The 19,439-nt window shown below is 32.4% G+C and overlaps 1 protein-coding gene across 2 annotated transcripts in view; it reads left to right on the top strand.

The window, feature by feature from the left end:
* Cad89D (cadherin 89D) overlaps nt 1-19,439 on the top strand; it is a 97,664-nt gene that overhangs the window by 6,482 nt on the left and 71,743 nt on the right. For both annotated transcript variants that reach the window (XM_088242754.1, XM_088242753.1), the window contains exon 2: nt 923-1,022. In XM_088242754.1, coding sequence (XP_088098880.1) covers nt 923-1,022 — 100 coding nt within the window. The remainder of the gene's footprint in view (nt 1-922; nt 1,023-19,439) is intronic.

Below are 19,439 nucleotides of genomic sequence, written 5' to 3'. Positions count from 1 at the left end.
ATACCACATGCACAGCTGCAAAAACCGACGATTGACTTTTATATTACGTTATTCGGACATAATCCGTATCGGACCGAAATGTTTATTTGTTTATTCATTCAAAATAACACTCGTTTACATATTCGTAAATTTATTAAGGCTTTGTAGTCTGTGCCCGTGTAAGCTATTATAATTACCAATATAGTAAAATTAAGTTAACTTTAATAACAAGAATGTGAATGTATAGTAATAATAACACCAATATAAATGGATTACATTAATTAAGGGTAAAGTTATTAATTTGGTTTTATTTATATGTTATATTTTCCCAACGTCTCATTGTTTATTTTAATTATTATTATTAATTTTATTTTTATTTTATTTATTTGGAAGTTCAACAAGAATACATAAAATACATACATTTTCTGAGTAAGCTTTACTAACGTTCTTTTTATATATTCTCAATTATAGAACTCCACCATCTTTCATGAAGTATATAAAATAAGTGTGTAAAATCAATTTAAGTAATAATAAAGATAAAGTTTGGTGAAAGATAAGAATAAATATTGAGTTAAAGAAATAAAATTGAGTTTAACATAAGAAACTAATGTTTTTATTTTTTAAGAAAAGATAAGAGAAATTGTATTGATTGTTTATTGTTGATGTATTGTGCATTTTCTTTTTTATCATTTCGTACTCTTGCTTAACACAAGAGCCTAAGTCGTTTTAGGCAAGTTCAACCTGAAGTGTTCCATTTTATTTTTTTTGTATTTATGTATTGTTTTCATGCTAAATAAAGGTTTGCTAATGAAAAAAATCAAAAAATATATTTACAGGTACTACAATAAATATGGTTATATTTAATAAAACAGTTATGTGTAAAAAAAACCACAATCTATAAATAAAAATGGGTATGCCTGATGCCAATTTATTTTTATTACAGGATGCCAGTTTTATCCATCTGGGGAGTATTTGAGATTTGTACGAGTTCCTGAAAGTCTTCCTGTGGGGGGTCAAGTCCTTAGTATTGAGGTTCACCCGAGGTAAGTCAATTGATTTTATCGTTTATTTATAGATATTGCATTTTAAGAAGTCTAAGTTACAAAGTCTACTACTAAAGTAGAAAAATGTAAGAATTAATAAATTCCTAAAATTCCGTTTCAATAAATAAGAGATTAATGCTATTTTTCTTTCTTCTCTCCAACCTATAATTGGTTGAAGACAATGGTTTATAAAGTAAGAGAAAGGAGTCATCAGGTAACCCCAAACATCTCATTTTTTAAACTGGTAGAGTAACTACCTATTTGACAAATCCAGAACGCTAAAACGATTAAGACGCCTAACATCGCCACTTACATTTAAGAAGCACTTGTAAATATTTATTTTAAATATTTTGTCAATAGACACTTATTTAATAATGTATTTATACACGACATTTCTGCTATATTAACATTACGTATTTATGAAAGTTGATAAAATAATGATACAATATAAGATATTAATACTTACACAAACATAAACAACAACCTACATATTTTGGCTAAGCAGTTTTAGACATAATGGTCTCCAATAATTTTATTTTTTTATAAAAGAGAAATACCCGAGTTCATTTAATCAAATATTTTTTTTTAAATACCGAATCCTAAAAGTCGTAAATAACTTGTGCTGGAAAAATGGAAATCGAGTTGTGGTAAAGTGGGATTTGAATCTTGGACCTCGAGCCCGTGAGTCCACAATACTACCAAGGGACCACAACCCGGTTTTTTCAAGTAACTATATAACACAAATCATACCTATTCTAACCCGATCTATTAAAATAGTTTTTTTTTTGCCAAGAATATACTGGTATTGTTTTTGTTGTAATAAATTAAATACATCCGAATAGGAGGCATATTCATTGCCAGTGTTTTTTTAATATCCTGTGAATTGGATTTCACTGACATAATATGTTGTTTATTTTGATAACATTTTGTTATTTTAATTAAATTATTTACCAGTATTGTCGGCCTAACTTATTTAATTCGCAAATTTCAAACTTACCCTTTTCAGGCGAGAGTAAAAACAGTTTATAGTTTAGTAGCGAATTATAAAAAAGTTTTTAAAAATAAACCAATTATTTAATAAATTCAAAACTACGAATGTACATGTATAACACGCATATAAATTTTTCAGTTTTTAAGTGTTAAGTCCAGGAAACCCGATTCACGAGCTAGGGTGATAATATTTTATAACTGTATTTTGTTATTTATATATATATATATATTTATTTATTCATTCAAAATTACAAAATTAAATATTTATGAACTTATTAAGGCTTTTTAGGCTGTCGTGTCAAGCCACAATAAAAATACGTAGTAAAATTAAATAGTTCAAATTATTATGACATAGAATAACAATCAGAAAAAAAGATAAATGCAATAAATAATAAAAATCCAAAGAATACAATGCAAAAAAAATTATCAGAAATAATTTTTAAAATATAAATTATACAAATTAAGAATCACACATAATCAAATATACAAAATAGTGGTATCATTAAAATCAACAAAATAATAGTAGTATTAAAAAAAAACAAAATAAGAGTATCATTTAAATCAAAAGAAAAAGAATATATATATAAATTCTCCAAGCCACTGCAGAGTAGATCCAATCACCGTTGTTCAAGCGATGGCGCGATATGTTAAGACCACCAGAAGTGCTGCAATATAAAATTTTATTTTATGTTTATATTTATGTTTATTGTTATATTTATGTTTATTGTTATATTTTTGTTTATATTTATATTTATGTTCATGTTTATATGTTCATATGGTAGAATTGACTCTGCACTTTATAGCCATTTTACTGGAATAAAAATTTAAATAAATAAATAAATAAAAGCACAATTATAATGATAATTGAGATATGTATTCTAGAAACTCATTCAATACTATAGTAAGAAATATAAGAAATAGGGGCAATAAATCATATGCCAAATAATAGTACGTACGAAATTAAATTAAACAAAAATACATAATGAAAAAATACATGTAACAAAAAGGTCCAGCCTAAATACAAAAAAATGCTAGTTAGAACTTGAAACAACGAATCTCTGTACTTTGATTGAATGAAAAGCAGTGACTTTAATAAATTCTTGAAACTCGCGTGCCATATTTTGTATTTAACATTACGTATGTGAATGTTTTAACAAAAATCTGCTATTATTTCAAAATAAATTGAGTTGAAATTTAAAGTAACCAAATAAAAAATATTTCTTTTGGTCCTCTTCTATCTAACTTCGAAAATAGTGACATAAAATTACCACCCGTGTAAGGAAAAAACGACATGATTTATTGGGTCCACGTGTAGTATTTAGTAAACATGATAAAAATAACAAAAAGGAATCAATTCAGTAGTTACGTAAACCTTGACCAAGAAGCTTTTTTGCTTTGAAACCGGTCGGTGGAAAATAAAAATTAGTTGTTAAAAACAAAATTGTTTTATTTATCCTATTTTATTAGATTGAAATTATTTATTTCTTAAGCAGAATATTTCATTTGCTCACGGACATGTTTCGGTGTGACGTAGTGATGACGTGTAAGGGATAGTGTCGAGCCTCGACCTTGTAGTAGCTGTAATCCACCGTAATCGCCAGCGCGAGCAACTTCCCAAGTTACCGTACTTGACCAGGGTCAATATACCTTGGATGGCGAGCTCGGGAGAAACGTGAATAGTAGATAGCAGTGTGACAACTTGCAACAGGTTATCGATGGCTGAACTCCGGTAAAAGTCTTAAAGGTAAGAGTAAACCCGGCGATACGCGGAGATGTTGTAATAAGCAAGTTTACTTTAATAATGTGTATTCAATATTTTCAAAAATTCATCATTTTTACACCTTTTTACACCCGATGGATGGTAAAGATAACTGTAATATATTTATTTATTCATTTGACAATTTATAAACATATACAATATATATACTGTAACGGTCAGTGTAGGTTGAAATAAAGTATTTGGTCCCAGATGGGCGACATTATAGAGGTAGGCGATCAAAAATCAATAAGCAAATTTTTAAGATTAAGAAGAATAATGCAGATAACCAAATAAAGTACCTACAAACAACTTACCATTCACCAGTTTCGCTCAATCGGCAAGAACATGAAAATTCTCCAAAAGAATAAGATTATGTTGTATAAATTTAATTTTATGAACGGAATCAAAAGCGTTATATATAAAATACCTTACTGTAAAATGGAACAAATATGACTTTAAGATCTGGATTTTATGAAATAAACAACTCGTTAGTGAAATACAAAATTTTAATAAAAGAAGCAATTCTTTAGAAATGTACCAAGATTAGTTAATATAAAAATTCAGAATTCTGCCTAGCTAATATGAGTAAGTGGTTGACAGTAAATTTATCTAAGAAATAAATATTCGTAACAATAATAATGACAAGTGAAATAGATTCTTGATTGTTTTCTTCTCGAGATGATATGAAATAATGTTGATTTTACAAAATAAAATCCGCAGATGGGACTCGATATGCGATGTCTTCGGTTAATATATTTTTACTCGTGGTTGGCTCAGTTGATGATTTCCCTTAATATTATTTGTCAACATTTTAATTCAGTAAATGATGGTCTGCTTCCTTGCATTTGTAAATTTGTGCCTCATGATCTTGAAAAAAACTTTAAAATCCGACACAGACTTTTCCAGGTATTTACGAATAAACTTCGTAATAATGAGTGATCCATTCGAATCATGGAGTAAATATACTACATTGTAAAATTTTTATCATCAGACACAGTAGATAAAAGGTCGAGTAAATAAAATAGAATAAGGTGCAAAAATGGAAAAAGATAGAAAAAGGTAGAAAAAGATAAAAAAGGTAGAGAAAAAGGGAGAGAAAAAGGGAACCTGTATAAAATACAATCTCATTAGAATATGATATCTCTCTCTACAAAAATTTTGGTAATAAATTTAAAACAAATAGGCTTACGTTACGTTGAACGTTCCCCTTCTTGAAGGACTACATTTTTAAAATGTGCTGTCGCCTCTCTTTGAGTCCTTGCGCGACAGTTAGACTGTTCGTCTCAAGTTTTCAAATGGAAAGGAATCTACTTCTAATGCACGGATATCGTATGGATGAGTTACTACCGCGTCCGTCAGATGGCGCTAAATCAGGCAACTTATAATTATAATCCAGTACTAAAATGCTTTCAAAACGGGGTACGTTGGACTTGTTTTTTTACAACATTACAATACATGTAAGGGCGGGCATATTGCCTTAAGGTAATTTCTTCTTATCTACCCAAACCGTTCAGTTTGAGAAAATTATAAATACATGGACATATTGAATCTTACAAGTTTATACAAAAAATTAAAAACAAAGATTAACAAAATAAAAATAAATAAAAACAAAGTTAACACTATACTATGAAGAGAGGGGAGGGATAGGGAAAGAAAGAAGAAGGATAAAGGAACAATTTAAATATTTGGATAGTGACATCGTTTCGGCGATTTGATCATGTCCAATCACTTTAATCCCAGTCAGTGAAGAATTCACTTTCTTCTTTTCTCAATTCAACGAAGTGCATTTTATGTATTTCTGGAGTACCTTCACCCAGCACAAAGATGCTAAGGCTACCAGATTACAGAGAGCTCTTTAGGCAGCTTTTCGTAACTTTTCCGTGTATGTGGGCACCGCCAAAGAGACTTATGTCCTCAGATGCAGTGTGTGGTATGTGGAGGGCAAGCTACATAAGGAACTGCATTTGTAAACCAAATGCAGAGTATTATCATTAGTTACAAGGAAGTAAAATGATCAGTCGTATGCTTCAGATTCTAGTCCAGGAATAATGAAATATTTCAGTTCAAACAACCTTTAAAATTTCACGACCACCCTGCCAGGATTTGAACCCAGGATCTCAAGAGTAGCAGGCAGATACGCCAACCATTATACAACGAGGCGGACTTATCTCCACTTGTTTTTATTTAAAAAAATATATATTTACGTTTTTATGATTTACCAAAACGTTTCAATTTTGAAGGCTACTTTCAACGAATTGTAAATAACTCACTATTGGAAAATGGGAATTAAGCTGTGGGGTTCGAACCTTAAATATTTGATCCGTGATTCCCCAACACTAGCTACAGAAACACAATTCGGTCCGATTTTCTCACTCAATTTTTTTACCAGAGAGCCGCCATCGAGTCGAAAACACTCGTCTAGGGTTTTGGTTAAATTTCACACACATAACTGTATTTTTCATCCGCCTGTACACAGAAAACTACATCTCAAGTTCAATGACGTATAATTGAACACACTTTGTCATCATCATCATCATTCCCTTTTCGCACCTTGTGGTACAAAGGGCACTGCATTGGTAAACCAATTGCCGCGTATTTTGATAATTTTTGTTACATGAAGGTAAGATGATCAGTCTTACGCCTCAGGTACCAGTCCAAGGACTATAAAATATTCTAGCGTAGAAACGCCTTTTAAAATAAATATTTTATGTCAACCCGAGACCTCTTGCATGATAGGCAAATGTGCTGACCACTACACCATGTGGCTGACACTTTACAAGCAAACATTTTATGTTTTTCTGGTTCACCGCTAGGCACTAATGGGCCGGGTATTTACAACTTGTTGAAAATAGATCTTAAAATTGAATTATTTATTTTTTTATATTTATTTTATTTTATTCCAGTAAAATGGCTATATAGTGCAGAGCCAATTCTACCATATATACATGAACGTAATTATAAACATAACCATAAACATACCATAAAATAAAATTTTATATTTGCAACACTTATGGTGGTCTTATTTGAGTATACCAAAGATCTGTTAAAGTAATATTTTTATGTGTCTAGATGGATGTAGAAACAACTTCGCGTGTGAAATAGAACAAGAGTTCTAGACTAGTTTTTTTTACCCGATGGCTTCTCCCTGATCAAAATCTTAATTCACTGGGCACAACACGAGGCGGGATTCTCCACTCGATTTCCTTTTACAGGATTTTTAACTGAGAGGTGCCACCGAGTCGAAAACACTCCCCCAGGAATCATGATATATATCACATTCAGAACTGGATTTTTCATCATGACACGGATTTTTTGGACTTTTACTTTTATCGATTCCTCTGAAACTATGGCCGATAATTTGTTGATAAGTGACACGATTTTTTTATTACATGCTAAATTTCATAACAGCTGTTAACGCTAGAAAAGGAAGTCGGGACTCGAGTGCAATGTCCTTTTTACCTTACCTTTACCTTATATGGAGATTCAATTTATTAATTTATTTTTTGTTTATTTACACATTTTATCATATATTTTTTTTGTGTAAAACTAACCAGCTAACAAGGGTACATACCCCGTTTTAAACTAGGCAATTACATCTTGATATATAATAATAATAATTTACTAGTCCATTAATTAAAAAAAAATAAAATAGACTTAAATATAAACTTACGAATATACACATGTTCAAATATATATAAACATACACACATGCATATACCTATACGCATACAAATACAAATACGCATAAAAAATATACAATTTTATTTACATTATTTTTCTACTTGGTTTTTTGTATTTTTTATTTTCTCTCTATCTATCCTCATCCAAATTATGTTTTCAATAATCACGTGTTCATTGTACCATACGACATTTCTTAGGCATCCAGATGTTTACTAACTGAGATAGATATATTCTCATCATCACCATGGCAGCATCATCTGCATGGCATGTGATGTTAATGACCTTATCTACCTTAGTAGATTCACTACTTTTTTTTTATTCTTAAAAGCGTATTTTATATATATTTATTCTGTTTGTGTAAGAAATAGTTTTAGGGGTATATATTGTGGTTGTATATTTAGTTATAAAGGTGCTAAACTTGCTTTGTTTCTTTGTTGTTCTCAATATGTGTTATTTTCTAAATGCTAATATTATTTATGTCCCGAATTGAGTTGTTTTAACTCCTGGGAACGTTATTTCAACGTATTATACTTAAAAAATACTTTGTGTAATATGATTTATAAATAAAAAATAAATAAAATATTGGCGAGACTTCATATAAATTTATTTTTTATCACCTCTCTCAGCCATTAATCATCATCATCATATCATTTCCCTATCTGAATTCTGGGGTGTATAGGACACTGTTATGGTACTTCGATGAAACGTATCTTGATTGCTTGAGTTATGAAGGCAAGGTGATCAGTCTCACGCTTCATATCTAAAGACTTTGAAGCATTACAGTAAAAATAACCCACTGAAAAACTACTATGTCGACTCTGTCGGGAATCGAATCCGACACTAAGACAGATCACTTCACTTAGCAGATTATTGCATTTTGTGAACCTACAATAATTGGCGGCCTCCGTGGTGTAGTGGTCGAGACGCTTGACTCACGCACGGAAGGTTCCGGGTTCGATTCCCGGTGAGAACACAAAAATTAAAATGTGATTTTTCTCAAGCCTGGGTGCTCTGTGATGTAATTCACCACTGTAATTAGGCCTCCTGGCCTGTTGTGGTGCAAAAAAAAAAGCAAAAAAAAAAAAAATGTAGAGAAATATCACATTTTTCAAATACCGATAAAAATATGTGAAATGGATTTAGAATAATTAATGGTTGTTTCAAAATTGATATGGATATTGTGGAGAAATGTTTGTATACATAAATTTAAAAAAGAAATTTTATAAAAATACGTCGCTAGAAAAACGCAACATGTTTGGCCTCGACTGTTTTAACGTCAAGATTTGTGATAATGTTCTAAAGAAATGTGAAAGGTCAGAAACAAATAAACATGAATCGTGACGTATTAGAAGCGTGGCCAATGGATTATTTTTTAAAATTAAACAAAAAAAATATTTTTTGCACTGGACGGTATTTTATAGACCTTCATTGCTTTAAAAATGTCAAAAAAACCTCGATATTTCTCTATTCTTATTCTTGTTGTTAAGGGTCAGTACCAAACAAGTTCCTGAGCCTTTTCCTGGGATAATACTTTCACCATGACGGTAAAGTTGAAGATAAATTCTCCCGAGCAATTACGAAAACACACAACCGACCTTTTAACTTCAAGTTTTGGGTAAGTACATCGATATGAACTAAGGAGACGCATACGCTCCCCATAAAATGACATACATACTTAGAATATAACATCATATTTGAAGACATATTCTTCCGAGCGATCAGGAAGATACATTACCGACCCTTTCTTTAAAGTTTCAATAAGCCAAATCGATATTTACCGATTGCTAACTTTCCCTACGGTACATATATTCTCTCATTAAAAATATTAAAAATTTTGATTCACGGAGCAATTTTTGCTTAAGTAACGAATTATTTAAATGTTTAATTGTTCTGACTGCTTTTTTTCTTAGACGCCTATTTTATACATATATTTTAACTTTTTTCCTTTCTTTCAGAGATGACATATCGGCATATTGATAATGCCGGCATTGTTTACCAAATCGTTTTAGGAACTACGAAAAGTCGTTAAAACATCAAATTCAATCCAGCTTCTTGTGCTTTAATTACTATTCATTTGAATTTTTAATCATTTTTAAGTAGCTGCTTTTTATCACAGAAGAGAATTTCAAGTACGAAAGAGAAATACCGTAATTGAATTATTATTGAACGCGGAGTAAAATTTCGGCGATATTTATTGGATGAATTTGATCATATGACGTTTTAGATAAGTTAACGAAAACACGTTTCGACAAGTCGGTAGAGCATACCGAGGCAGATATAGATAAAAAGCAAGTTAAGTATACCGTCTAGGTATGTACCGATGAAGATAACGTTGTAATTTCAACTCTGACGTTAGCGCAACCTGTGTAGTTCTATTGTAGATTAATTCTCGCCTTCAAGGCCTAGGTCTTTAAAGAGCCGAGTCTATTGAACAGAGTGCTTTCTTATCTATTGCTTTATCTCTCCTGTGCTCCAAGTCCTTAAAGTATTGGGCTATTATGTAGAAGGCGAGTGCTATCACATCCTCAGGTTCAACCAATGATCTACGAGTACGCTGTTTCTTTTGTGATATAAATGCTCTCATCCGCATAACATGCGTAAAGATGTTTAATCGACTGCAATGCAGAGCCATCATCAAGAAGTTTCAGAGAAATTTTTTTTATTAATGAAATGCCTTATTCAGCCATTTTGGCTAAATAAAAGCATAGTGAACCTTTTCACGCTTAAGTAGACAGTTTTGGAAAAGAAAATACCTTTAAATCTAAATTCTTGCCAGAAATAAATTCGAAACATCAATTGAACGTAGTTACGCAGAAAGCAGCCAGTCCACAATTTTGTAAAAATGCGATATTGATCTTATCAGGTGCAGTAAGGTCAATTTTATGTTTAACTTAAAACTGCTTAACCACTTACATACAAAAAACTGTAAAAATCATCTTTTGAAAATGGTATCTATCTCAAAAACGGCATTTCTCAATTTGCAGAGAAGACTCACAAAATTAGAAAAATCTTACGGTACTTTAAACATCAATAAAACTGGTCAAATACATAATTGCATTATTGTTTGTTATATTAAAAAAAACAAATGAATTTACTGTTTATTATTTTTTGAAGTCGAAAAACAATCCAACTGTAGCGTAGATTCGATTATTTACCATTTTCACAAAAGTGATATTATCTCAGTTTAACTTTTCTATGGCTGGCTGCTTTCTGCATAACTTCATTCAATTATGAAATCAAATGCCCCAAATTTCAAAATCTTAGACTAAAAATAACCATAACTTTCAATGGAAAAAGGGCTATTCTATGCCCTTTCACTATGTTTAATTTAATATTGTTTAAGTAACTGTAACTCTTAGGTACAATTGAATTAATTTAGAAATTAGTGACGCTTTTTCTGTGAAACGTGCGTAGTTTCCATTTGACAAAAACTGCGTTATCATATCATTTAAGTATAAAAACTGTAATGTCATTTCTCCATTTCTTTTATTAAAAATGAGAAAGATAATTATTATTAGTCACAGCATATTATCAGGCACTTTGGTTCTGAATATTATTTATTTTATACCGAGACGTATTGGAATTTTTATTGAATGAACTACCTAAATAATAAAATATGTATATTAAAATTTTCTTCATGTTCGATCTAACAAATACGCGAGTAAACCGCGATTGTCATGAGGTTCTGTCTTTTTTGTACTTCTTCTAGAAATAATATAGATGTTCAAACACAGGTATAATAGTAAATGTTACACTGTGTGTAAAAATGGATCTCTTAAACCAACCGATGGCAGGTCCTGAACCCTGTACATGCCTAGACGTTTACTTTTTCTTTTATAAAACGTTCTCCATCTCTGTTGTTATACATTAATATTAATTATTCGCGAGGTGGTTGAATCCAGTTCTTGTCTACATTTGGACAAACTCAAAATGTTGTGCAAATATTTATTTGTTTTTTACAACCGCTGACAAATAGACGGTATTTCACATCAGAATGGCCCATTAAGGTACTCTCTTATGCTGGAGATGGTTCAGAAGAAATTTCTGAGGTATCTTTACTTTAAGGAAGTGCGGATATTATCTGTGGTTGCACCCGTTTGACTTCATACTAGGAATGCTTGGCTACAATAATTTGAAGAAAAGAAGAAATGCATACTTGCTTATGTATTTTTTTCTGATTGATCCGCGGTATTACGATCAACATAGGTGTAACGGAGAGTATTTTTCTTTGTGTTCGTAATGACTACCTTAGACATAGACAGCTTAAGCTGTTTTATCTTCCTGCTTGCAGAACCAATCTGCTGATGATAATACCAGTAGGAAGAGCAATGTCTTTACTCAACCGTATCTCTTCGGATATTGACGTATTTCATATTAGTGAAATAAGTTCAGAGAGGATAGGATTTTTTCTCTTTAATTGCTGGGTATTTTTATTTTACCGTTTTTATATATTTAAATTTTAGTATTATTTTTTTCATTTTATGTAATCATTGAAATATTTTGTCATGTACATAAACGTTCATAAAATAAATAAATATAAATTCAAATTGAAATTAAGGATGATCGTTAAAAAAAGAAAATACTTGTGATATATTCATGATATAATTTAAAAAAATCATATTATTTCCCGGGTGCCCTAATATATAATGATCCTATATAATGATCAAATATCATTAATAAAAGACAATAGATCAAAATATGTTTCGGTGTGCGAAAATTGATTAATACAGCTGTTTTATGTAATAAAATAAATAATCTTGGAGCATCGAAATGGAAAGTGAGTAAATCAATTATGGAGATTTTTGGTTCATTAGCCGAAGAAGCTGGATTTCTAAACTATGGAGGAATTTCGTCATCTTCTTGACCATTATTCAGTTCGTCATTTGTCATCCTCCGCATTTGGAGCATCGTTTGCCACACAGTAGTATTGTACTTGTTATGGACTGTAACTAACTTGTCAAATTATATTACGATGTACATGGTTGACGACATTTTAGTATATACGATTGCAAAAGGCTTCTTAACTTGGTAAGCGAAATGCGTACGAAAAAATAACTTTTTTTTTCCAAGTTGATGGCGTATTACCATAATGTTTTGACTGGTAGTGCACAGAAGAGATTTGGTCCCGGCATTCATGTATTCAAGTGAAACACGAATTTGGCAGATGAAGGATGAAAGCAGAGTGAATACGATAAAATTAAAGAGGAATTTATGACAGGGTTAATAAGTAGCGTATACAAGTGGACAATACATAGGACAATATTCTCTTGTCCCGGCTCCGGAAACAGACTTGCACACGCAGGATGGAACGCTAGGAAAATATGGTAATTCGGCCTCAGTTCACACGTGAGCGCTGAGAAAAATAATACACGACGGCGTTTATAACGAGCGAATACGAAAAACATAAATTTTTTTTGGGTGATACCGTATGTATTGGCTTTGTTCCAACGTTTTGGCTACCATTTCAGAAGCCATTTTTCGAGTAAACTATGTGTTTTGTAGAAAACAGTATGCGTTTCTGTACTAGTACCTGTACTAGTTCTGTATTTGTACCGTGTCACAGTCGGCAGTAGACACATTTCTTTTCGTTTTTGTGGCATTTTTCTGTAGTTATTGTTATTGTAAAAAAATCATTTCGCTAGGACCACGTTTCCTCTTAAGGTTAAACATAATTGAGTATACTTTTGAAACTTTACTGAAAAATCTTTGGTAAAAACCGTTTGAAAACCGGATAAACGTAAAAAAGATGTTGTAACTTTTCATTGGTAAGTAGGTACTTGTTTATGATTGAATTCCATATCTGAAAGTAATATGTAGATATTCAAATATTGAATTTAAGTAGGTACCTAAGTACTAGTTTCTGTTTGAATTCCAAAACATAAAATAATCAATTATTTTTAAATAAATAATTCTTTTAGCGAATGTCAAACTCTGCTCAGGGATGCACTTGAGTCAGGAATGCGATTTTAAAAAATGTATAGAATCTCAGTTGATGTAATTTAAGTACAATCAAAAATCCAGTAAAAAGAAATAAATGGGTACAAATTATAAGAAATTCAATAAAATAATCTGATTGGGATCCATAAAAAAACGAATACTGTCTGTAAACATTCAAAAACAAACTTTTATTGTACAGAAAAAAATAACATCCATCCATTTTTTTTGTACGCGCATTCTCGGCGAATGCAACCCTGGTGATGAATGAAAAAAACGTTTACGCTCCTAACTTTTTTGTACTTAATGGGTTAAAGATTTTATAAGTTTTAAATCTTCTCGCGGCAAAGATGTACATTTATCTGAAAACCGCACGTAAATCGGTCCGGTAGTTATCGAGTCCATAGAGGAGAACCATTCGAACATTGCCTTTTATATATATATATATATATTTATAGATTATAAACAATATTTTGAGTTTGTCCAAATTTTTGTAGACAAGGACTGGATTCAACTCCCTGGGGAGCTGTTTATATTAAATATAGAAATTGAAAAAATAACATTTTCAGGCGTTGCCTAGTATGTAGGTGAAATAATTCAATTAGATGAATCTCACCTGCATAAATAAAGGTTTCAGCTCTTTAACTTCACAAACATCAACAGATGAAAGAATTGAAGGAGTATAGATGTTCAAATATAGGCAGAATGGTGAATGTTACACAGTGTGTAAAGTGGCCACTTAAACCAGCCATTGACAGGTCATAAGCCCTGTAGATGCCTAGACTTCCATATTACCTATTCTTAAATGTTCTTCATCTCAAATGATTATTTTATATTTTTTAAATAAACATTATAAGGAAATGCCTAACATATATATTTTTTTATATTTCTACATACATACACACACATGTATTTATTTTCTTTTATTTTATTTAGGAAACATACAGCACAGTTACAAAGTTTAATATTTTACACAATCAGACTTGACTCTAATGGACCAGTGAAGTTTCCATATTATAAAGCAATGTGTGCACCCTTATAAACATTTATAATTATGTTTATGTCTGTGTATTTCAATTGCCTCTTTTATTATTCGTGCAATATAATTACTGGGTTTATCTAAAAAATTTGGTTCGAAAGCGAAAAAATGTCCGGTTTCTATAAAGTGTTCCGCTTTTGCGGATTTGTCAGTACACAGACACCCAAATATCATAAACAAAGACAACGGACTAACATTAAACTCAACATGGTTCCCATCACTACATTACAGCCCAGAAATTTAAATGAAGTTTTTGGAAAAAACGGAGCTACAAAGGTTCGTTTAGAAATAAACTGAACGGAAGTGAGAGGGAGTGATAGTCTCTCCGCAGTCTAATTTTGAGCATTTTTAGTTGCCTGCGATAATCGGAAATGCAGTTAGTCATATTTCTTAAGTATTCGAACGGTCAAACGTTAATATTTATTTGTAACACATTCAAAATATTTACGTATGAGTTTAAATGAAAATCATTCTTTAGGACTTAAATTCATGCTTCTTGATTTAAATGTCTAAAACATGTCAGAGATCTATGTTTTATAAACTCTTAAAAGACTGTGGTAAACAGTTCCTTTGCGAGCGCTGATGTAACATCATGTCACACAAGCAAAAAACGGAATATTCTAAAGCATTTACATGACATTTAGAAATAAAAACATGCAGACATACGGTTAAATATTTCTTTTTCTGTAATAAAAATGAACTTATAATTTGGCCATGTTAATTTTTTAAAAAATCAATTGTATCTTGTAATTGTATAAAGTGAGTTTTTTCTTATACACAAATAGTTGCGAATAAAGAAATGATGGCGAGATTTTATAATTTCGTCTTTTTGAAACAAACGTTCATAATTCACGAAAATTGATGCCCCGATCCACTGCCTTATGCACCGTTATGTATGGATAAGATAGAGACAGTGCAGTAACTTTACTATTAAAACGTACTAGAACTTAGGAAAGCGGAGTAAAAGTCGAACGAATAACAGATCTCTGTAAGTTAAAGAAGCCTAAAACAGGAGTTAGAAACCTTCTTTAAATCGCGGGCAAAAAAATAATCAAAATAAAAGATTCAGCATTTATTTTAGTGCTTTCACACTTGACACTTAAATATAACGCTGAAAATCTAAACAAATTTTTAAATTACCCTTGCTTGTGGTACCTTGTCAGGTCCCTCCGACGTTGGCGATCACTACAGAGAAAGCATCTTGGTCCTGCGCTACTCCTGTATTCCGCAGCCAGGACAACTGTTTATTCGATATACTCGCCATAGTGATTCCTGGGAAAAGACCAGAGTGGTTTTTCGTTGCTTTTTCTAGTGGATTTTTCTGTTGGGGTTACCTTCCTTTAACTGGATAGTTCTGGTTTAGAGGCGCCTCGCCTTTCATTCTCTCGTTGTCTGCTGTGATCACACCGTTATGAGTGCGATCCCATTGACAATTTGAACCCTGGTTTCATATTATTTTATGAAAAATATTCAAAATTATTATTTTATACTAGCAAAAGTCATTCGAAAAAACCAACCTGACTGGACTGGACGCACAGGAGCTGGCAGTCCAATGAGATTCCTGAAGGCTCTTTGTGGACACCATATGCTCCAACAAGAGAGCGAGCATAGAATGGTGATGAGATGTTAAAATGTTCATGGTCTGTTTTTATTTATTTGTAAATTTATAAAATTTTAAAAATTGAGAATAACTCTTTAGCAAACCCCTACATCTCACTTACAAAAAGAGAGATAATAAACGTATTTGACCAATAAAGTGATACGCACCGGTTGTGTACAAGGGAAATGGCTAAGTAAAAGAGGGTAGAGGTTTGTGGAAGGGATACTAGCCCGAAAAATTAAGGTTTTATTCCATTTTCGAATCAAAAAAAAGGGTTCCGTTTTCAATTTTCGAATGTAATGTGATTTTTTACAAACCTTGTCCAGTTTTTAGGAAGTTAGGAGTTATCATAAATTTTATCTAGAAAGTAAAATTATGTTTCCAGCATAAAAAATATAATATTCATACATTTTTTTTCATAAACATGTTTAATTACAGGTAACCGGCGAAGAAACTTTTGATATTTATACAAATATCCACATTTTCGAACATAATATTTTTCAGACAGTCGAAGATAACTATCATTGTAATTAGGGCTCTGAATGTTATGGGCTGTAATTAACCACTGATATTGTGCATGAAAAAAATATATATACATATGTGCAACAAATCCTGTCCTAACCCTGATCAGCCTCTCTATAATAATGGACAGAAGATTAAGAAAGTTGACAGCTTTAAATACTTGGGAGTACATTAAACTGAGGATGGAAGCATGCATAAAGAGCTCGCAACCCGCCTCTGAATTGCTGGAGCATCTTTTATCATGATGCGTGTTGTGTGGAACTCTAGTCTTTACTCGGTTAAAACAAAATGCCGATTATTAAACTCTTGTATAATGCCAGTTCCCCTATATGGGTGTGAATCTTGGCACCTTACCAAAGCTCAAAACACCAAATTTCTGAGTTTTGAGAGTAAGTGCTTGAGAAGAATATTAGGTATAAAGTGGTTTGATTTTATAACTAATATTGAAGTCCGAGAACGGACGCAGCAGCCTCCTATAACGAGCGTCTTGAGGATGCGGCGGTGGACCTGGCTCGGAGACGTGCTGCGCATGCTCCAGGAGAACCTAAACCCTAGTTGCGTCTTTTTTAAACCTGCGGGCTCACGCCGTCCTGGAAAGCCGTCAATGACGATCTTTAGACTTTATTCGGCGGAATTAAGGGGCGATGGATTGACATGGGAAGAAGCGAGAGTGCTGGCTGGCGATAGGGTCTTCTGGAGGCAACTGGTGATGTCCACATACTCCACTTAGGAGCGGATGTGGAAGAAGAAGAAAATATATTGTGTATATCAATCTGTTGTGGTGAACAAAAAAAAAAGTTTTTTTCCCAAATCTCAGTGTTGTCGACCGCTGGAATCGGCCTAAATAACGATAGCCAAGTGATTGTTAGTCCGTTCCCTTTACAAGCAATTGCTTATCTATCAAATCATCAGTAGATGACGGACTTCCTTCTATCCGTCTTTCTCTACCGTTAACATAATACAATCTTCCGTCTATTTATTTCGTTACAAATAATAAAATATAACGATCACGTAGAGTTATGAATATCTATGTAGATACACGCACATACATAATAGCGCTATATTCTACAATATTTCATGTTCACGTAGATTCGAATAAGTAATTACATTTTACCAGAAAAGTGAAAGGAACGCGGACGGTAGAATATTAAATTGTTTAAATGATGTAAATGGATGAACAGCTAGAGAAAATTATTTAAAGAATTTTAAGAGTATACTGGGGTTTATCGATGCGACGGTCTAACCTAGTCAATGCTGAGATGTTTCTAAATAAGGTCACATCCAACTTTTCCACCAGATATTCACTCAATACATATTAGAAGTACATGCATTTACCAATTGTCGTAAACTTGAGCCATATCCTCGGAAAAAAATAATGAATAACATCTAAAAAGATATTTGGGTATAATTTTTAATTTTTTTATTATTTATATTTGGTCCCCTGTATTTAGTAGCCTTACGTGTCATGTAAAAGGCTAAGGTACTCAGAAAAAATCGTTTTTGTTTGTCTTGGAAATGAGATGTTCGATCATTGATTTTGGTTTATTACCTTTATGAGTCCAATCACCATTGTTGCAAAGTTCAAGAACAATGGCTCGTGATTACTACTTCTAACTACAGTGTTGATATTTGTTAAGGATATTCCATCTTTCCTGCATTCTGCTTCAAGATTATGGCGTTGGAAACTGAAAAATGGGCACTGAAATAACAAATGTTCTATACTCTGTGAAGAAATATCATCGCATGGACAATCGTCATCATTTCTTATATTAAACCTATATAGATAACTTCACATAGCTCCGTGTCCGGTAAAAATTTGGGTCGTTTCGAAAGTACTTTAGTGATGATGACGGAAGTTTGCTGCATCAGCCAGCGTTGGGAAAAACATTTTAGTGATTTTACCTGTAGAAGAAGCGCGGTAATGATCCTCCCAACGCTGCTGCGTATTTTGTTTTATACAGCGTTTAGCAAAGCTAAGGGGAAATTCTGAGAAGAAAGGTGCCGTTCTTTTACAAGTTGCGGCTCTTGCTCGTTCATCCGCTCTCTCATTTCCTACGATACCAGCATGTCCTCTTACCCAGCATATTTGAATGTTCATCCCTCTTATTTTTAGATGCTTAATTTTACTCTGAATATCTACAATGAATGGATCTACCGACTGAGTATCTGTTATAGCTTGAACGCCCGAACGACAATCTGATAATATTTTTGCAATAACCCATCTCTCCGGTGGTTTTTTTAATAACCATTTGAGAACTTCTCGTATTGCGAGTAGTTCAGCCTGGAAAACTGAGCAGAAATGATCTAATTTAAATGCTCTGCCTGGTTATTCTTTATCACTCTCAAAAGGAACGAATGCCGCTCCCACTTTGCCGTCGAGCAGGCTACCATCTGTAAAGATTCTAATTTCATTGGGAGCATAAGGAGGTATATCTTTGTCAAGTAAAAGAATACTTTCGGGAATTCTTTTGCACGGGTGAGGTTAATCGAAATAGTTTGCAGTTCCATGATACTTGCAATCATCTGGAATGGAATACAGCTTACCAAATTTCTTGACATTATAAATGTCTTTCCTTTCTTGAATTTTAAGGTTTAACGGTGTAAACCCTGTTAGAGCTTGAGCAGAGATGAGTGAAATGGTTTTGTATCCTCTACAAGATCTTATGGCAAATTGCCTTTGCTTACAAAGGCTTAAAAAGGCTGACAGCTTACTGTCAAGTTTTTTCCTATTGCATTTCTTTTTTACCGCTTCACCCCATAAACTGGCCGCATATGTAACAAGAGGTTCAATAGCACCATAATATATTTGCTGCATTACCGCAGGAGAACACCCCCCATGTTGGTTTTGCTGCTCTCACTAACATTCCAGAAAGATTGGCAGCCTTCTTGCAG

Source organism: Micrasema longulum, unplaced genomic scaffold, assembly GCF_059751315.1.
Source record: "Micrasema longulum isolate JH-2025_06_02 unplaced genomic scaffold, ASM5975131v1 h1tg000163l, whole genome shotgun sequence".
NCBI lineage: Eukaryota > Metazoa > Arthropoda > Insecta > Trichoptera > Brachycentridae > Micrasema > Micrasema longulum.
Note: the sequence above shows the minus strand (reverse complement) of the source record. Positions and strands in the feature narration are given on the sequence as shown.